This window comes from Pongo pygmaeus, chromosome 20 (genome assembly GCF_028885625.2).
Source record: "Pongo pygmaeus isolate AG05252 chromosome 20, NHGRI_mPonPyg2-v2.0_pri, whole genome shotgun sequence".
Taxonomy (NCBI): domain Eukaryota; kingdom Metazoa; phylum Chordata; class Mammalia; order Primates; family Hominidae; genus Pongo; species Pongo pygmaeus.
Genome location: NC_072393.2, coordinates 12,906,427 through 12,924,756, shown reverse-complemented (window position 1 = coordinate 12,924,756; position 18,330 = coordinate 12,906,427). Strand labels below are relative to the sequence as shown.

Genomic DNA, 18,330 nt, shown 5'->3' with positions numbered 1-18,330 from the left:
CGCCTGTAATCTCGGCACTTTGGGAGGCCGAGGCGGGCGGATCACGAGGTCAGGAGATCGAGACCATCCTAGCTAACACGGTGAAACCCCATCTCTACTAAAAACAGAAAAAATTAGCTGGGCGTGGTGGCAGGCGCCTGTAGTCCCAGCTACTCGGGAGGCTGAGGCAGGAGAATAGCTGAACCTGGGAGGCGGAGCTTGCAGTGAGCCGAGATTGCGCCACTGCACTCCAGCCTGGCCGACAGAGCAAGACTCCGTCTCAAAAAAAGAAAAAAAAAAAAAAAGTTACCTGCATAAAAAAATTAGCTGGGCACGGTGGTGCACACCTGTAGTCCCAGCTAGTCGGGATGCTGGGGTGGGAGGATGACCTGAGTCCGGGAGTCAGAGGTTGCAGTGGGCCGAGATTGCGCCACAGCACTCCAGCCTGGCGACAGAGTGAGACCCTATCAAAAAATGACAGCAGGCCGGGCGCGGTGGCTCATGCCTGTAATCCCAGCACTTTGGGAGGCCGAGGCAGGCGGATCACGAGGTCAGGAGATCGAGACTAGCCTGGCTAACACGGTGAAACCCCGTCTCTACTAAAAATACAAAAAATTAGCCGGGCCTGGTGGCCGGCGCCTGTAGTCCCAGTTACTCGGGAGGCTGAGGCAGGAGAATGGCGTGAACCCGGGAGGTGGAGGTTGCAGTGAGCCGAGATCGTGCCACTGCACTCCAGCCTGGGCGACAGCGTAAGACTCTTATCTCAAAAAAACAAACAAAAAACAGCAACAACAACAACAACAAAACCATCCTCTCCTCCTGAGGGGACAGAACAGAAACGAATGGGCGAGCGCCGGGCAAAGCAGTGGGTCTCCAGCAGGTGGCATTAAAATAGGAATCTTGGTTGGGGGCGGTGGCTCACGCCTGTAATCCCAGCACTTTGGAAAGCCGAGGCGGGCGGTCACCTGAGGTCAGAACCAGCCTCGCCAACATGGTGAAATGCCGTCCCTACTAAAAATACAAAAATTAGCCAGGCGTGGTGTTGGGTGGCTGTAATCTCAGCAATTCGGGAGTCTGAGGCAGGAGAATCGCTTGAACCAGGGGGGCAGAGGTTGCAGTGAGTCGAGATTGCACCACCGCACTCCAGCCTGCGCAACAAGAGTGTAACTCTGTCTCAAAAATAAATTAAATAAATAAAAATAAAAAAGAATCTTCATTCATGGAAGTCGAGAACACATGAAAAGGAGTAAAGTCCAGGTGCAGTGGCTCACGCCTGTAATCCTAGCACTTTGGGAGGCTGAGGCGGGCAGAAAACCTGAGGTCGGAAGTTCGAGACCAGCCTGACTAACAAGGAGAAACCCCGCCTCTACTAAAAATACAAAATTAGCCGGGCGTGGTGGTGCATGCCAGTAGTCCCAGCTACTCGGGAGGCTGAGGCAGGAGAATCGCTTGAACCCGGAATGTGGAGGTTGCGGTGAGCTGAGATCGGGCAATTGCACTCCAGCCTGGGCAACAAGAGCGAAACCCTGTATCAGGAAAAAAAAAAAAAGAAAGGAAGGAAGAAAAGGCCTAAAGGCGCCGGGCGCGGTGGCTCACGCCTGTAATCCCAGCACTTTGGGAGGCCGAGGCGGGCGAATCACGAGGTCAGGAGACCAAGACCAGGTGAAACCCCGTCTCTACTAAAAATACAAAAAAATTAGCTGGGCGCGGTGGCGGGTGGCTGTAATCTCAGCAATTCGGGAGTCTGAGGCAGGAGAATCGCTTGAACCAGGGGGGCAGAGGTTGCAGTGAGTCGAGATTGCACCACCGCACTCCAGCCTGCGCAACAAGAGTGTAACTCTGTCTCAAAAATAAATTAAATAAATAAAAATAAAAAAGAATCTTCATTCATGGAAGTCGAGAACACATGAAAAGGAGTAAAGTCCAGGTGCAGTGGCTCACGCCTGTAATCCTAGCACTTTGGGAGGCTGAGGCGGGCAGAAAACCTGAGGTCGGAAGTTCGAGACCAGCCTGACTAACAAGGAGAAACCCCGCCTCTACTAAAAATACAAAATTAGCCGGGCGTGGTGGTGCATGCCAGTAGTCCCAGCTACTCGGGAGGCTGAGGCAGGAGAATCGCTTGAACCCGGAATGTGGAGGTTGCGGTGAGCTGAGATCGGGCAATTGCACTCCAGCCTGGGCAACAAGAGCGAAACCCTGTATCAGGAAAAAAAAAAAAAGAAAGGAAGGAAGAAAAGGCCTAAAGGCGCCGGGCGCGGTGGCTCACGCCTGTAATCCCAGCACTTTGGGAGGCCGAGGCGGGCGAATCACGAGGTCAGGAGACCAAGACCAGGTGAAACCCCGTCTCTACTAAAAATACAAAAAAATTAGCTGGGCGCGGTGGCGGGTGGCTGTAATCTCAGCAATTCGGGAGTCTGAGGCAGGAGAATCGCTTGAACCAGGGGGGCAGAGGTTGCAGTGAGTCGAGATTGCACCACCGCACTCCAGCCTGCGCAACAAGAGTGTAACTCTGTCTCAAAAATAAATTAAATAAATAAAAATAAAGAATCTTCATTCATGGAAGTCGAGAACACATGAAAAGGAGTAAAGTCCAGGTGCAGTGGCTCACGCCTGTAATCCTAGCACTTTGGGAGGCTGAGGCGGGCAGAAAACCTGAGGTCGGAAGTTCGAGACCAGCCTGACTAACAAGGAGAAACCCCGCCTCTACTAAAAATACAAAATTAGCCGGGCGTGGTGGTGCATGCCAGTAGTCCCAGCTACTCGGGAGGCTGAGGCAGGAGAATCGCTTGAACCCGGAATGTGGAGGTTGCGGTGAGCTGAGATCGGGCAATTGCACTCCAGCCTGGGCAACAAGAGCGAAACCCTGTATCAGGAAAAAAAAAAAAAGAAAGGAAGGAAGAAAAGGCCTAAAGGCGCCGGGCGCGGTGGCTCACGCCTGTAATCCCAGCACTTTGGGAGGCCGAGGCGGGCGAATCACGAGGTCAGGAGACCAAGACCAGGTGAAACCCCGTCTCTACTAAAAATACAAAAAAATTAGCTGGGCGCGGTGGCGGGCGCCTGTAGTCCCAGCTACTCGAGAGGCTGAGGCAGGAGAACGGCGTGAACCCGGAAGGCGGAGCTGGCAGTGAGCCGAGATGGCGCCACTGCACTCCAGCCTGGGTGACACAGCGAGACTCCGTCTCAAAAAAAAAAAGGCCTAAAGGCTCCTCGCGGCTTCCGTATTACGGAACACACGCACAAAAATGGCGGCAACCTGGTTTACAGGGCCTAAAAATGGTCACGTGATAAACCAACTTCCGTTATTTATCCCAAAGCACTTTACCTACTTCCTGTGCTCTTGCAGAGACGCGCGCGTCGGGGTTTAACGCGTTTCTGGGCCGCCGTAAGCCCGGCCTAGGGGCAGCTCTGACTCGAGAGCCGGCTACGGGCGCATGGAAGGTTCCCTGGAACGGGAGGCGCCAGCGGCGGCGCTGGCCGCCGTGCTAAAGCACAGCTCGACGTTGCCGCCCGAAAGCACCCAGGTCCGGGGCTACGACTTCAACCGCGGTGTGAATTACCGCGCACTGCTGGAGGCCTTCGGCACCACCGGCTTCCAGGCAACCAACTTCGGGCGCGCTGTACAGCAAGTCAATGCCATGGTGAGGACGGGGGCGGGACTTCTAGGGACGCGGAGGGGCGTGGCTTGTAGAGCCAGCGCGGTACTAGACGGGGCCAGCGTTTCCAGTGGAGGGGATATGCCTTTTATTTGAGCGCCCCAATAGTTGGAGGAAGGCGGGACCTATTCTGGGCAGGAGTTTCTGTCCTGGGAAGGGGATTTTGCACTCTAGTGGTTACATGCTAGTACGGTAACCTGAGGAGGCAAGGACAGATTCTCGGTGTGGGGGTGGGTTCTAGGTAAATTGAAAGCTTTCTGGAATGGGCGGAGCCTGGGGCAAGACAAGTTAAGGGAGGATATGGGAGGAGGAGCCTAAGTTTGGGCAGTTCTTGAATTTAGATTTGCTTTTCCCAGCGGGGAGGGGACCGGATCTGAAAGGAGATGCTCTCTGATTCCTAAAAGGCTGGCTGGGCGCGGTGGCGCATGCCTATAATCCCAGCATTTTAGGAAGCCGAGGCGGGTGGATCATGAGATGAGGAGTTCGAGACAAGCCTGGCCAACATGGTGAAACCCTGTCTCTACTAAAATGCAAAAAATTAGCCGGGCATGGTGGTGCGCGCCTGTAGTCCCAGCTACTCGGGAGGCTGAGGCAGGAGAATCGCTTGAATCCGCGAGGTGGAGGTTGCAGTGAGCCGAGATCGCGCCACTGCACTCCAGCCTGGTGACAGAGCGATACTCTGTCTCAAAAAAAAAAAAAAAAAGGCCAGGCATGGTGGCTCATGCCTGTAATCTCAGCATTTTGGGAGGCCGAGGTGGGCGGATCACTTGAGGTCGGGAGTTCGAGACCAGCCTGACCAACATGGAGAAACCCCGTCTCTACTAAAATGCAAAAAATTAGCCGGGCATGGTGGTGTGCGCCTGTAGTCCCAGCTACTCGGGAGGCTGAGGCAGGAGAATCGCTTGAACCCGGGAGGTGGAGGTTGCAGTGAGCCGAGATCGCGCCATTGAACTCTAGCCTGGGTAACAAGAGTGAAACTCCGTCAAAAAAAAAAAAAAAAAAAAAAAAAAAAGGGTGGGGGCAAATCCTGAACCCGTGTCCTGAGATCTGGTCTGGGAAGGGGCAGAGTTTACACAGGAGATGTTCCTTGGTCCCCTATAGAACTGGTCCTGTATCCCTGAGTGTGCAGGGCCTGGGGTGAAATCTGTTTCTGGAGTCCACCTGGAGTCCTGAGTCTGGGATTTAAGGCCAGTGCTTAACTCGACTTGGCCCTTACTCCCAGATCGAGAAGAAGCTGGAACCGCTGTCACAGGATGAAGACCAGCACGCGGACCTGACCCAGAGCCGCCGCCCACTTACCAGCTGCACCATTTTCCTGGGATATACATCCAACCTCATCAGTTCAGGCATCCGTGAGACCATTCGCTACCTTGTGCAGCACAACATGGTGGGGACCTGGTGGGGCTGTGGCCTTGGCCTCTGGGTCAATGGACGATGCAGTTATTGATCGTTTAAGTGAGATGGGCAGATAGGGGTCTGTTATAAGCAGAGGAATAGAATCAAGTTTTGTTTTGTAGCAGAGCTCCCTCATAAGAGTCACTGGACAAGGATGAGGTTAGAAGTTCTGCCCAGAATGAGGGCAGGGGCTTCCTTCTTGGGCCAACTTCACTGCCTTGTGGCTGCAGGTGGACGTATTGGTGACCACAGCTGGCGGCGTGGAGGAAGACCTCATCAAGTGCCTGGCGCCCACGTACTTAGGCGAGTTTAGCCTCAGGGGGAAGGAGCTCCGGGAGAACGGGATCAATAGGTGAGAACCCTGAGTGGTGTTGGGCAGGGGAGCTGGACCAAGGGTCCTGGGGCCTGATGCCTACATGCCTCCTGTTCTCAGGATCGGAAACCTGCTGGTGCCCAATGACAATTACTGCAAGTTTGAGGACTGGCTGATGCCCATTCTGGACCAGATGGTGCTGGAGCAGAACACAGAGGTGGGGCTGGGGCAACCTGGAGGGGCCAGTCCAGTGGGAGTTAGGGGAGGCATGGCCTGAAGCTCACATCCTCTCCTAGGGTGTAAAGTGGACGCCTTCTAAGATGATCGCCCGTCTGGGCAAGGAGATCAACAACCCAGAGTCCGTGTATTACTGGGCCCAGAAGGTGAGGACCTAAGCGGGAGCAAAGTAGCCAGACTTTGGCATGTGTTAACTTATTTCATCTTTCCAGCCTCCTGGGGATTCACTACTGTTATTCTCAGCATCCTCACTCTTAGATGAGGAGACTCAAACACAGATAGGTGTGGTAATTTTTTTTTTTTTTGAGACAGGGTCTTGTGCAGTGGTGTGATCACAGCTCACTGCAGCCTCAACCTCTTGGGGCCAAGCAGTCCTCCCACCTCAGCCTCTTGAGTAGCTGGGACCACAGGCACATGCCACATGCCACCATGCCCAGCTAATTTTAAAAATTTTTTGTAGAGATGGGGGTCTCCCTGTATTTCCCAGGCTGGTCTTGATCTCCTGGCGTCAGGCAGTCCTCCCACTTTGGCCTCCCAAAGTGCTGGGATTACAGGCATGAGCCACTGCACCCGGCCAGGCTAGATAATTTTGTCTGAAGTCACACAGATAACTAGTGGGGCCTAAGCATCTTTATGCTCCTCCCAAACTATCTCTGGAACAGTAGAGGCAGCACTTAGCAACTCCCCTGGGGCCTGGCTCAGGGTCCCACACTCCCAGACGGCATAAAATAAGAGCTACCCACTTCCTTTAATTAGAGAATCAGAACCTAAAAAAAAAAAAAGCTACATACTCTTTTTTTTTCTGAGACAGAGTCTTGTTCTGTCGCCCCGGCTGGAGTGCAATGGTGTGATTTCAGCTCACTGCACCCTCTGCCTCCCGGGTTCAAGTGATTCTCCCACCTCAGCCTCCTGAGTAGCTGGGACTATAGGCACCCACCATCATGCCTGGCTAATTTTTGTATTTTTGTACAGATGGGGTTTCACCATGTTGGCCAGGCTGGTCTTGAACTCCTGACCTCAAGTGATCCACCCGCCTTGGCCTCCCAAATTGCTGGGATTACAGGTGTGAGCCACCACACCTAGCCTGCTTTCTCTTTCTTTTTTACGAGATGGTCTCATTCTGTTGCTCAGGCTGGAGTGCAGTGGCACAATAATGGCTCACTGCCGTCTTGAGCTTCTGGGCTCAATCGATTCTCCTGCCTCAGCCCGCTGAGTAGCTGGGACAACAGGTGTGTGCCACCATGCCTGGCTAATTGTTTTTGTAGAGATGGGAACTCACCATGTTGCACAAGCTGGCTCTTTTTTTTTTTTTTGAGACAGAGTTTCGCTCTTGTTGCCCGTGCTGGAGTCCAATGGCACAATCTTGGCTCACAGCAACCTCTACCTCCTGGGTTCAAGCGATTCTCCTGCCTCAGCCTCAAGTTTCCAAGTAGCTGGGATTATAGGCATGTGCCACCACCCCTGGCTAATTTTGTATTTTTGGTTGAGACAGGGTTTCTCCATGTTGGTCAGGCTGGTCTGGAGCTCCTGACCTCAGGTGATCCACCTGCCTCAGCCTCCCAAAGTGCTGGGATTACAAGCGTGAGCCACCGTGCCCAGCCACAAGCTGGCTCTTTAAAAAAGAGATAGAGGGCCGGGCACGGTGACTCATGCTTGTAATCCCAGTACTTAGGGGGCCGAGGCGGGTGGATCACCTGAAGTCAGGAGTTTGAGACCAGCCTGGCCAACATGGTGAAACCCCGTCTCTACTAAAAAAATAAAATGCAAAATTAGCTGGGCATGGTGGCACGCACCTGTAATCCTAGCTACTCGGGAGGCTGAAGCAGGAGAATCACTGGAACCCAGGAGGCAGAGGTCGCAGTGAGCCGAGATTGTGCCATTGCACTCCAGCCTGGGCAACGAGTGAAACTCTGTCTCAGGAAAAAATAAAAAAAGAGAGAGAGAGAAACAGCTCAGCAAGCTAAGAATAGGCTGGTTCTTTATGTGACAGGCACTATCGTGTTTTCTGTGGGTTTTCTCATATAGGCCTCATCTGTGAGAGGTGTTTGTTATGCTTATAATTGAGGAAACAGTCCTAGAGAAATTAGGCACCCCATCCACAGTCAGATAGTGATGTGGCCAGCACGGGGACGAGGCTCTGAGCTCCATCCACTGTCCTGTCATGTTCTCTGCAGAACCACATCCCTGTGTTTAGTCCCGCACTTACAGACGGCTCGCTGGGTGACATGATCTTCTTCCATTCCTACAAGAACCCGGGCCTGGTCCTGGACATCGTTGAGGGTGAGGCGCTAGGGCCACAGAGGAGAGGGGAAGGAGGGCCGGCTGAGTCCAAGGCCTGACCTCGGCCCTCTTCCCCCAGACCTGAGGCTCATCAATACACAGGCCATCTTTGCCAAGTGCACTGGGATGATCATTCTGGGCGGGGGCGTGGTCAAGCACCACATTGCCAATGCCAACCTCATGGTGAGTGGGGGTGGCGCTGTGGCCCACTGTGCAGACGTGCTGTGTGGTAGGCCTGTGCCATGTGCTGGGGAGACAGCATGAACTAGACATCTAGGCCAGGATCCCTGCTCCCCTGGGACTGATGTTCTAGTAGGGGAGATAGCAAACAAATGACATCCATGTCAGGGAGCAGTCATTGCTACAGAGAATACTAGATGATGGGATGAGAAGAGAAAGGGGTGCTATCCAACAAGGGGTTTTGGAAGGAGGCTTCTGGAAGTCTGAACTGGGAGCAGGGGTTTGGGGAGGCATCTCCCAGGAGCCATGTGGTTGTCTCCCGTGCCAGGAGTTTGTGCTGCTGTGCTAGGATTGAGCTTCTGGATTGCAAAGTTCCCAGGAGAGGGAACAGCCTTTGCAAAGGTTCTGGGTTGCCTGAAGTAATCCAGGAACAGCTGGGTACCTGGTGAGGGGAAGGTGGAGTGGTGAGGGCCAGGAGGTGATGCAGGGAGGTGCCACAGGGAGCCTGCTGGGCCCTGTGGGCTGAGGCGGGGTTTTGGCTTTTGCACTGAGGGAGGTGGGAGAGGACTTGACTCGGGTTCCCATGCTCCCCCTGGTGGCCATGTGGTGAACAGATGGTGGCAGGTGAGTGAGAACTCCAGTCCAGGACAGTGGTGACCATGCAGGGATCAGGAGGCGGGCGGTGGTTGGGTTTGGAGGGCTTCTGAAGATAGAGTTGCTGGCAGCTCCTGCCTTGCAGATGGGGCAGGGTTGTTGACACCTAGCTGTTGGGTCTGGGGAAACACGGCCATCGTTGCCCAGCAGCTCTAGTGACCCCAGACATTGACATGGGCCCTGTCTGGGAGCAAGGGTCTGCGAAGGGCTTCCTTCATCTGGGACACACCTCTCAGCCTGTTTGGCTACAGTGTCCTCCCTCTGTGTCTGTCTCCTGTGACTGGCTGACTGGGCCCGCCGTGCCCCCCCTCCCCACAGCGGAACGGGGCCGACTACGCTGTCTACATCAACACAGCCCAGGAGTTTGATGGCTCTGACTCAGGTGCCCGACCAGACGAGGCTGTCTCCTGGGGCAAGATCCGGGTGGATGCACAGCCTGTCAAGGTAAGGGCTGGCTGGGTGGGGCACAGAGTTTCTGGGACGATGGGTGTGGGTCCCATGGCTTACCCAGGCTCCCCCCTACCCAGGTCTATGCTGACGCCTCCCTGGTCTTCCCCCTGCTGGTGGCTGAAACCTTTGCCCAGAAGATGGATGCCTTCATGCGTGAGAAGAACGAGGACTGAGCGGCTGCGGTCCCAGGAAGGTCTTACCCCCTCCTCTATTTATTAATTTGCAGACCCAGCCCCTCCCCTACTTTTTGGTCAGTTACATCTCTAGAATAAGATGGTCTCTGAAGTCCTTCTGTGTCTGTGTCTGGGTCCTTGGTCCTGTTGGTGGGTCCCCTGGCTTCAGCCTGCTCCATCCTCTGCCTCATAGGCCTCCTCCCGCCAGCACTGGACACTGCCTCCCATGGCGGTCAGCAGGCAGGGCTCTGTGGGGTGGTAGGCCAGCGACTGCACCACACCGCAACCCACAGGCAGGGCCAGAGCCAGCGCACCCTGTGGAGCGAGGGGTAGGGAGTGGTTATCTGTGGCTGGGCTGTCCCTGGTTCCTGAGGTCCCTGGGCATCCCCCATCTCAGTCCTGCCTGAAGCCTTCAGTCACCTCTCCCCTGACCTTCAGCCACCTGCCTCTAATTGCCTCCTGGACACTGCAAAATTAATCTACCTCAGACTGAGCCCCTCAGTAGCTCTGTCCTACCAGGTGTTCAGGCCGCAAGTCTTGGGAGCCTTTTATTGATTTTTTATTTTTTAAAAAAGCAGAAATGGGGTCTTACCATGTTGCCCAGGCTGGTCTTGAACTCCTGGCCTCAAGTGATCCTCCTGCCTTGGCCTCCCAAAGTGCTAGGACTACAGGTGTGAGCCACCACGCCTGGCTTTGGGAGTCTTTTTCTTTTTTTTTTTTTTTTTGAGATGGAGGTTCGCTCTGTTGACAGGCTGGAGTGCAGTGGTGCGATCTTGGCTCACTGCAACCTCCGTCTCCCTAGTTCAAGGGATTCTCCTGCCTCAGCCTCCCGAGTAGCTGGGATTACAGGCACGCACCACCACGCCCAACTAATTTTTGTATTTTTAGTACAGACGGGGTTTCACCATGTTGGCCAGGATGATCTCTATCTCCTGACCTCGTGATCCACCCCCCCTCAGCCTCCCAAAGTGCTGGGATTATAGGTGTGAGCCACCGCGCCTGGCCAGGAGTCTTTTTCTTGTACCACACGTTCCTCTGTCAGTCATTCCTCTTGGCTCTGCTTCTAGACCATGTCCAGAGACCGCTGATTTTCTGCTACTACCATGCTTGGAGCACGCTTTGCTCGCAGCTTGCCTGTTCCCTGCCACCAGCTGGGCTCCATCCTGTCCATTTGGCAGCCCCAATGATCCCCACTTCCCCTGGTCACAACACAATGTAAACAGTTCCTCAAGCAAGCCATGGTTCCTCTTTCCACCTTGAAAATGTCCCTTGATGTGCCTGCCCTCCAAGGCAACTTCTGTTCTACTGGGCCTATAAGAAATAGGTGGAACATTCTTGCTATCTTAGTTCCTAAAGCAAGAGTTTATCCGCCAAGTCTCCAGGGCCCCCCGGTTCCCTCCATCCTCTTATGAGCCTTAGTTCCCCTGGCCAAGCCCAGCGCTGATGTCTCCTTTGCCGAGATTCCCCCAGCTCTGACCCCACTACACCAGGATGGTCTATTTCTAGCCTGACTCCCCACCAGGCTGGGACATGTCAAGGACAGGGCTCAGGGCTTGAAACCATGCACAGGGATGCTAAGATGTAGCTCCAGTTTCTTGAATGACTACAGCCCTGTCTCACCCAAGGTTAGACATGGCCGTCGGCTCCCCCTTGCCCAGGGGTCAGTGCCAGTTGCTCGGCCTGGCATCTGTGGCCCAGCCTGACCCCGGATCTTGCCGCACCTGCCACCACCCTGAAGCCTTTGTTTCCTGACTGATGCATGCGCAGGCCACATCTCTACACCTTGACATATGCTGTTCCCTTTGCCTGGAATGCCCTTCCTGCCTCATCATCTTTCTAGCCCAAGCTGGGCACGGTGTCTCACACCTGTAATCCCAGCACTTTGGGAGGCTGAGGCGGGTGAATCACTTGAGGTCAGGAGTTTGAGACCAGCCTGGCCAATGTGGTGAAACCCCGTCTCTACTAAAAATACAAAAATTAGCCAGGTGTGGTGGTAGGGGCCTGTAATCCCAGCTACTCAGGAGGCTGAGACATGAGAATCACCTGAACCTTGGGGGGGCAGAGGTTGCAGTGAGCTGAGATGGCGCCACCGCATTTGCCTGGGCAATAGCGCGAGACTCTATCTCAAAAAAAGAAAAAAGGGCCGGGTGTGGTGGCTCATGCCTGTAATCCCAGCACTTGGGAAGGCCGAGGTGGGTGGATCATGAGGTCAGAAGTTCAAGACCAGCCTGACCAATATAGCGAAACCCTGTCTCTACTAAAAATACAAAAATTAGCTGGGCGTGGTGGCACGCACCTATAATCTCAACTACTCAGGAGGCTGAGGCAGGAGAATCACTTGAACTTGGGAGGTGGAGTTTACAGTGAGCCAAGATTGCGCCACTGCACTCTAGCCTGGGTGACAGAGCAAGACTTGTCTCAAAAAAAAAAAAAGATCCTAGCCTTCAGGCCCTGGAGTGACTAAGGTAAGGACAGGGCTGAGATGGGGCAGGCACCTAGGTATGAAGTAGGGCTGGGGGCACCTCACCTCCACCAGGTCCCAGAAGAACACCTTCCCGTCCTCAGAGCAGCTGACCACATGTGTGTCACGCTCACTCAGGCAGCAGTCCAGCTTGTATTCCTGGTTCTTATGGCCTTTGTACCTAAGGGCAGACAGGATCAGGGGGCTTGGTCCTCTCCAGGGGTGGAAGAGGAGGGAAGGGGATCCCCACGACCACAAGGACTCACTCGCCCAGCAGCTCCCCTGTGTCTTTGTCCAGGAGCCGCAATGTGGAGTCCAGGCTGGACACCAGGGTGCACTGCCCATCCCGGCTAAAGCAGGTGCAGGTGATGGGGCCTTGGGGGAGGGGCGGGTAGGTGAGTGAGGGTGGGGTGCCCCTAGTTGGCCCCCCATCTTTCCTGCCTGTCCCACATCCCCGGCCACACTCACTGCCCACGTAGTCTGAGAAGAGCTGCCCCATCCTCAGGTCATAGCGTCTCACACGGCCATCCACGGAGCTGCAGGAGAGGGTAGATCTAGCGGGAACCTTGATTAGACTCACATGGCTCCAGGCAGCTCTGTGCCTTCCCAGCCCACTGGGCCTGCTCTTCCAGTGCACAGGAGTGGAATTCTGAAGCTCTGGCCTTCAGACTCAGGCCCAGGGCCAATTACGTCCTACTCCATCGTTTCCAAGACCCACACCCTCTTTCCAAACCCTTGGAGTCCTTCCAGTTCCCCCTTTTCTTTTTTTTTTTTTGAGAGAGTTTTGCTCGTTGCCCAGGCTGGAGTGCAATGGCATAATCTTGGCTCACCGCAACCTCCGCCTCCCGGGTTCAAGCGATTCTCCTGCCTCAGCCTCCTGAGTAGATGGGATTACAGGCATGCGCCACCACGCCCAGCTAATTTTGTATTTTTAGTAGGGACGGGGTTTCTCCATGTTGGTCAGGCTGGTCTCGAACTCCCGACCTCAGGTGATCCGCCCACCTCAGCCTCCCAAAGTGCTGGGATTACAGGTGTGAGCCACCCCACCTGGCCCAATTCCCCCTTTTCCTGCATTCTCCAGCTCCTCCTCCTCAGTACTCAGTCCCACCACTTTCTCCACTACCCAGCACCAGCATCTAGACTGTTCTGGTCTCCCTGCACCCCCACAGCCACCAGAGGGAGCACTTTTCAAAGTACAGTTGACCCTGTACTTTGAAAACGCGGTTTGAACTGAAAACCCTGACAACGCAGTTTGAACTGAACTCGTCCACTTATATGTGGATTTTCTTCTGCCTCTATCAGCCTTGAGACACCAAGATCAATCCCTCCTCTTCCTCCTCCTCTGCCTTCTCAACGTGAAGATCTTTATGATGATCTCTTCACTTGCACTTAATGAATAGAAAATATATTTTTTCGGCCGGGCGCGGTGGCTCATGCTTGTGATTCCAGCACTTTGGGAGGCCAAGGCAGGCGGATCACGAGGTCAAGAGATGGAGACCCTCCTGGCCAACATGGTGAAACCCCGTCTCTACTAAAAATACAAAAATTAGCCGGGCGTGATGGCGTCTGCCTGTAGTCCCAGCTACTTGGGAGGCTGAGGCAGGAAAATCGCCTGAACCCAGAAGTTGGAGGTTGCAGTGAGCCAAGATCTCGTCACTGCACTCCAGCCTGGCGACAGAGCCAGACTGCGTCTCAAAAAAAAAAAAAAATTCTTACTTATGATTATTTTTATGTATTATTTATTTATTTATTTTATTTATTTACTTATTTTGAGACGGAGTCTTGCTCTATCGCCAGGCTGGAGTGTAGTGGCACGATCTCAGCTCACAGCAAGCTCTGCCTCCCGGGTTCACTCCATTCTGCCTCAGCCTCCTGAGTAGCTGGGACTACAGGCGCCTGCCACGATGCCCGGCTAATTTTTCGTATTTTTAGTAGACACGGGGTTTCACCGTGTTAGCCAGAATGGTCTCGATCTCCTGACCTCATGATCCGCCCGCCTCTGCCTCCCAAAGTGCTGGGATTACAGGCGTGAGCCACAGCACCCTGCCTATTTTTATTTATTTTTAAAAATTATTTTACTTTATCTTTTTTTTTTTGAGATGGAGTCTCACCTTGTCGCCCAGGCTGGAGTGCAGTGGCACAATCTCGGCTCACTGCAACCTCCAACTCCCGGGTTCAGGCGATTCTCCTGCCTTCGCCTCCTGAGTAGCTGGGATTACAGGCCCTCGTCACCACACCCGGCTAATTTTTGCATTTTTAGTAGGGACGGGGTTTCACCATGTTGGCCAGGCTGATCTCAAACTCCTGACCTCAAGTGATCTGCCCACCTCGGCCTCCCAAAGTGCTGGGATTACAGGTGTGAGCCACCGTGCCCGGCCAGATTATTATTATTATTTTTTAGACAGTCTTACTTTCACCCAGCATGGAGTGCAGTGGTGCCTCGAACTCTTGGACTCAAGTGATCCTTCCACCTCAGCCTCCCAAGTAGCTGGGACTACAGCTGTGTGCTACTGTGCCCAGCTGAGAGTAGGTTTTAATCTGAACATGGGGGCAGCTATGATTCCCAGTAGCACCTGGGGTGAGACCAGGTCCTGGCTCCACTCACCCTGCCAGGACCTCGTGGTCTGACACCTTCACACTGGACACGCCATCTCTGGCCTCATCCAGCGTCTGCACTGGCTCAGGCCTCCGTGAGCGGCAATCCCAACAGCGGATACTGGAATCAATAGAGCCTGTGAGGCCAGCATGATGGTGAGGTCAGGTTTGGAGTGGGGGGCAGCACCCTGGGCCCCCGTGCTTACGCCCCAGACTTACCGGACAGGATAACTGTGGCCTCTTCATTAAACTGCACCGTGCTCACCTTCTGAGAAAGTTATTGCCACTCAGAGGAGGCTGGACTTTGGAGGATTGGGATAAAGGCAGGGTTCCCAGTGTCGGTTAAAGCAAGGGCAAAGGCTAGGAGAAGGGAAGGTGAAAGGTTTTGGGGGAACAGCAAGGACAGGGGTTGGTGACTGCCTAGCCTGGCATGCAGAGCAGGGGATCGTCATCTGGGGAAGGGATCCTTACGGTGTAATGGGGGTGGCCTTGTCACCACCTATGCGCTAATACGGGTCCCCTCCGCTCGAATGAGGGTCTCCAGGCTTTCACTCACCCCTGCGTGGCCCCGGAATTTGCGCACGACCTGCCCTGATGCCACATCCCACAGAACCACCGCCTTGTCCCCGCCGCCGGAGCAGAGATTGCTGTTGTCAAAGGAGCTGGAGTACAGGAGGAGGAAGATCAGCATCGACCTCGGATCCCAGCCTCAGCGCTCCCATCCCAGCCTGGTTCCCGGCTCACCCGGCCGCATCCAGCACCTCGTAGCCGTGGCCGCTGTACGTCCGCAGCAGCGTCCCCCGAAGCGGGTTCCACAGTTTCAGGGTCTTGTCACTGCCGCACGTCAGGCAGTAATTGCCATCCACTGGGGAACACCAGGCGGGGGTTAGTGGGCCGCTGATCTCAGGCGGCGGAAGGAGGACCCGGAATGAAGACAAAGGCGCTCACCATTAAATCGTACGGCTCGCACCGCCCCCTGCGCGCAGTCCAGCGTCTTCAAACGTTTCTGCGGCAGCTCCGGAGGCCGCGGCTTTGGCTCAGGGAAAGCCATGCTCCCAGGACTCCTTCCTTGCAGCCTTAAATCGGTCTGTACGGAAAATTCCGCGCCTTCGAAACACACACTTGGGTGTAACCTTATTATTGTTCTTCCTGGCCTACTTCCTGTTTATCACTTCCGGGTTCATCATTTTGGCATTTCGGTGATCGGGTTGGAACTATTGAAACCCGCTTTCAGGTTCTTTTCCGCATTTTCCCTTTGAAAGGAAGACTTCTGGCTTCTCCTAAATCTCCGTTCCCTGAGTAGGGGGAGTCCAAGCCTCTGTCATGAGGAACGGAAAGGCGAGGGCCTCGGGTGTTACTCTAAAATCCGCCCTCAGCTTGCACGCCGGAAGCTGCGATTTCTGCAGCGGAAGAGGCGTGATCTGGCCTTCGACTAGCTATGTCCACTAACAATATGTCTGACCCACGGAGGCCGAACAAAGTGCTGAGGTGAGGACCCCAGGGTCGTGGCCACGGGTTCGGGTTGTGGGTGTGGATCGGGGCCCTGGGAAGCGCCTGTCTATCCTGGGGGCAGGACCTGAGCGCCCCTGACCCTCGAGCCTGTCGCAGGTACAAGCCCCCGCCGAGCGAATGTAACCCGGCCTTGGACGACCCGACGCCGGACTACATGAACCTGCTGGGCATGATCTTCAGCATGTGCGGCCTCATGCTTAAGGTGGGCGGGGTTGAGCTTCTATGGGTGTAGTTGGACCTGAGAACGAGGCCCGGGGGCGGGTTTGGAATGAAGCGGGGCGTCTTGTCATTGCTGATGGGGCGGGACCTGAGATCGGCAGGGAGTGGGGCTGCGATGACGCTGGGCCAAGAAAGCCCCAGTCTTTGGTGAAGTCAAGGATTCGAGTCAGGGTGGGGATGTGGCAGGTTGGTCTGCGGGTGGGGCCAGGCTTTGAAGCAACTTGGAGAGGACTTGTGGAAAAAGGGCAAGGTCTTAAGCATGTGGGATGTCAGAGTCTCTCTTGGCCCTGAGAGACGCAGGCCAGACAGTAGGACTAGAAACCATGTATCTGGAGTATGCCATGAGCAGGTGGGACTGAGGAGTTCCCGGGGGGCGAGGGGGGGGGGGGATGCAAGGTCCCAGCTGCATCAGATGGAATCAGTGGGCATGAACTGGTGTCTGGAAAGGTGGCTTTGGGGACTCATTGTTGTGCCTTTCACTGACCTGCCCACCCACCTACCTTTCCCCAGCTGAAGTGGTGTGCTTGGGTCGCTGTCTACTGCTCCTTCATCAGCTTTGCCAACTCTCGGAGCTCGGAGGACACGAAGCAAATGATGAGTAGCTTCATGTGAGACTTGGCCTACAGAACGAGTGACTCTTGAGTAATGGGTGGGGGGAGCCCAGCCTGCCCATCCTAGACTGACACCTCTCTCCTGTCTCAGGCTGTCCATCTCTGCTGTGGTGATGTCCTATCTGCAGAATCCTCAGCCCATGACGCCCCCATGGTGATATCAGCCTAGAAGGGTCACATTTTGGACCCTGTCTATCCACTAGGCCTGGGCTTTGGCTGCTCAACCAGCTGCCATCCTGGACTTCCCTGAATGAGGCCGTCTCAATGCCCCCAGCTGGATGGAGGGAACCTGGCCCTTTCCTAGGGAACACCCTAGGCCTACCCCTCCTGCCTCCCTTCCCCTGCCTGCTGCTGGGGGAGATGCTGTCCATGTTTCTAAGAGTATTCATTTGCTTTCTCATTGAAACCTGTTAATAATAAAGTTTTTCACTCTGGCTGTCAGCCTCTTCTGTTCATTGGGGTGTTCCTCCTACCTGGCGGGAAGGGTTCTAGCCCCATAGGCCTGGTGTGGGGCCCCAGTCTGGAGGCTTCTGGCTGTTCACTTGCTTACTTCATAAACCTTGTCTCTTCAGTCAGGTGCTAGGGACAAGACAGTGACTTCTGCCCTCTGGCAACTCACCAGATAGCCCTGCTGATCTAGATAATCTGGGCTTTGGTTTCCTTTTTTTTTTCCTTTTTAAGAAAAAAAGAAAACGGTCGTGATCTGTCATGCAGGCTGAGTGCAGTGGCACAATCTATGCTCACTGCAGCCTCAAACTCCTGGGCTCAAGCAATCCTCCCACCTCAGCCTGCCACGTAACTGGGACCACAAATGCGTGCTACCATGCCCAGTTAATTTTTGTTTTTTTTTGAGACAGAGTTTCGCTCTTGTTGCCCAGGCTGGAGTGCAATGGCATGATCTTGATCTCGGCTCACTGCAACCTCCGCCTCCCAGGTTCAAGTGATTCTCCTGCCTCAGTCTCCCAAGTAGTTGGGATTACAGGCATATGCCACCATGCCCAGCTAATTTTTGTATTTTTACATTTTGTGTAAAATTACAAATCTTGTGTTTTCAAACCCGTCTCTACAAAACAACCCATGTTGTCCAGGCTGGTCTCAAACTCCCAGGCCCAAGTGATCCACCAGCCTGGCCTTCCCAAAGTGCTGGGATTGCAGGCTTGAGCCACTGCGCCTGGTCTGGGCTTTGTTTTCTTATCAGAGAATGAACTGGTAGGAATTGGGAAAGGCATGAAAGACTCGGGGTCCTTCCCCACTTGTCAGACCCTCTTTTCTCTCCGGAACACCCAGGGATCCTTCTCAACCAGGCTGGATCCCATCCCCGGTACTCCAAGGGTATTTACCCAACGTCCCAATCCCCACAGTATAGGACTCTTCATCAGATCCTCCTCTTAGGCAAGCTAGGTCCTTACAGGACCCTAGCGCTGAAGGTCCATGGGACACCCTGGATTCCCATGGACACACTACACCGGCTAGGAAAACCCGGCCCCCTTAGGAAAAGCACTTCTGCTCCTACCGGCATTAAGAGGCATTCCAAGACTCTTCATAGCCCGTGAGACGCCAGTGTCACCTTTAGCCCAACCAGTGCCCTGAGGGTGGCATTTTCCTACCTTCCTATAAA

The 18,330-nt window shown here is 54.5% G+C and overlaps 3 protein-coding genes across 7 annotated transcripts; 2 read left to right on the top strand and 1 right to left on the bottom strand.

The window, feature by feature from the left end:
• The first annotated feature begins 3,280 nt into the window (after window positions 1-3,280).
• On the top strand, window positions 3,281-9,429 carry DHPS (deoxyhypusine synthase). Of its 4 annotated transcripts, none has more exons than XM_054464116.2 (9): window positions 3,281-3,617; window positions 4,855-5,019; window positions 5,258-5,379; window positions 5,461-5,557; window positions 5,637-5,723; window positions 7,752-7,857; window positions 7,937-8,040; window positions 9,010-9,135; window positions 9,219-9,429. In XM_054464116.2, exons 1-9 carry the CDS (start codon window positions 3,411-3,413, stop codon window positions 9,312-9,314), a joined length of 1,110 nt encoding a protein of 369 aa, XP_054320091.1. In that variant the 5' UTR covers window positions 3,281-3,410; the 3' UTR covers window positions 9,315-9,429. The 4 variants fall into 4 exon arrangements, with proteins under 4 accessions (XP_054320091.1, XP_054320093.1, XP_063513977.1 ...); XM_054464118.2 differs by having other exon boundaries at window positions 3,290-3,617; window positions 9,074-9,135; XM_063657907.1 differs by lacking the exons at window positions 7,752-7,857; window positions 7,937-8,040 and having other exon boundaries at window positions 3,292-3,617.
• Window positions 9,320-15,699, bottom strand: WDR83 (WD repeat domain 83). Of its 2 annotated transcripts, none has more exons than XM_054464120.2 (9): window positions 15,319-15,699; window positions 15,115-15,235; window positions 14,927-15,032; window positions 14,590-14,638; window positions 14,381-14,507; window positions 12,244-12,311; window positions 12,042-12,150; window positions 11,842-11,956; window positions 9,320-9,629 (listed from the first exon to the last, which is right to left on the bottom strand). In XM_054464120.2, the coding sequence occupies exons 1-9, from the start codon at window positions 15,419-15,421 to the stop codon at window positions 9,480-9,482; spliced, it is 948 nt and encodes a 315-aa protein (XP_054320095.2). In that variant the 5' UTR covers window positions 15,422-15,699; the 3' UTR covers window positions 9,320-9,479. The 2 variants fall into 2 exon arrangements, with proteins under 2 accessions (XP_054320095.2, XP_054320096.1); XM_054464121.2 differs by lacking the exon at window positions 9,320-9,629 and adding an exon at window positions 9,859-10,625 and having other exon boundaries at window positions 15,319-15,452.
• A 23-nt stretch (window positions 15,700-15,722) lies between these two features.
• WDR83OS (WD repeat domain 83 opposite strand) lies at window positions 15,723-17,148 on the top strand. The gene is made up of 4 exons (XM_054464122.2): window positions 15,723-15,858; window positions 15,979-16,084; window positions 16,612-16,709; window positions 16,804-17,148. Exons 1-4 carry the CDS (start codon window positions 15,809-15,811, stop codon window positions 16,868-16,870), a joined length of 321 nt encoding a protein of 106 aa, XP_054320097.1. The 5' UTR covers window positions 15,723-15,808; the 3' UTR covers window positions 16,871-17,148.
• Window positions 17,149-18,330: the final 1,182 nt, after the last annotated feature.

Bases quoted from the DNA above. Each gene is read 5' to 3' on its own strand.
- DHPS (XM_054464116.2), top strand. From the start codon at position 3,411: ATGGAAGGTTCCCTGGAACGGGAGGCGCCAGCGGCGGCGCTGGCCGCC. The intron at 3,618-4,854 runs GTGAGGACGGGG...CCTTACTCCCAG, and splicing joins TACAGCAAGTCAATGCCATG to ATCGAGAAGAAGCTGGAACC. The intron at 5,020-5,257 runs GTGGGGACCTGG...TTGTGGCTGCAG, and splicing joins ACCTTGTGCAGCACAACATG to GTGGACGTATTGGTGACCAC.
- WDR83 (XM_054464120.2), bottom strand. From the start codon at position 15,421: ATGGCTTTCCCTGAGCCAAAGCCGCGGCCTCCGGAGCTGCCGCAGAAA. The intron at 15,033-15,114 runs GTGAGCCGGGAA...CCTGTACTCCAG, and splicing joins GAGGTGCTGGATGCGGCCGG to CTCCTTTGACAACAGCAATC. The intron at 14,639-14,926 runs GTGAGTGAAAGC...TAACTTTCTCAG, and splicing joins AATTCCGGGGCCACGCAGGG to AAGGTGAGCACGGTGCAGTT.
- WDR83OS (XM_054464122.2), top strand. From the start codon at position 15,809: ATGTCCACTAACAATATGTCTGACCCACGGAGGCCGAACAAAGTGCTG. The intron at 16,085-16,611 runs GTGGGCGGGGTT...ACCTTTCCCCAG, and splicing joins TGTGCGGCCTCATGCTTAAG to CTGAAGTGGTGTGCTTGGGT. The intron at 16,710-16,803 runs GTGAGACTTGGC...CTCCTGTCTCAG, and splicing joins CAAATGATGAGTAGCTTCAT to GCTGTCCATCTCTGCTGTGG.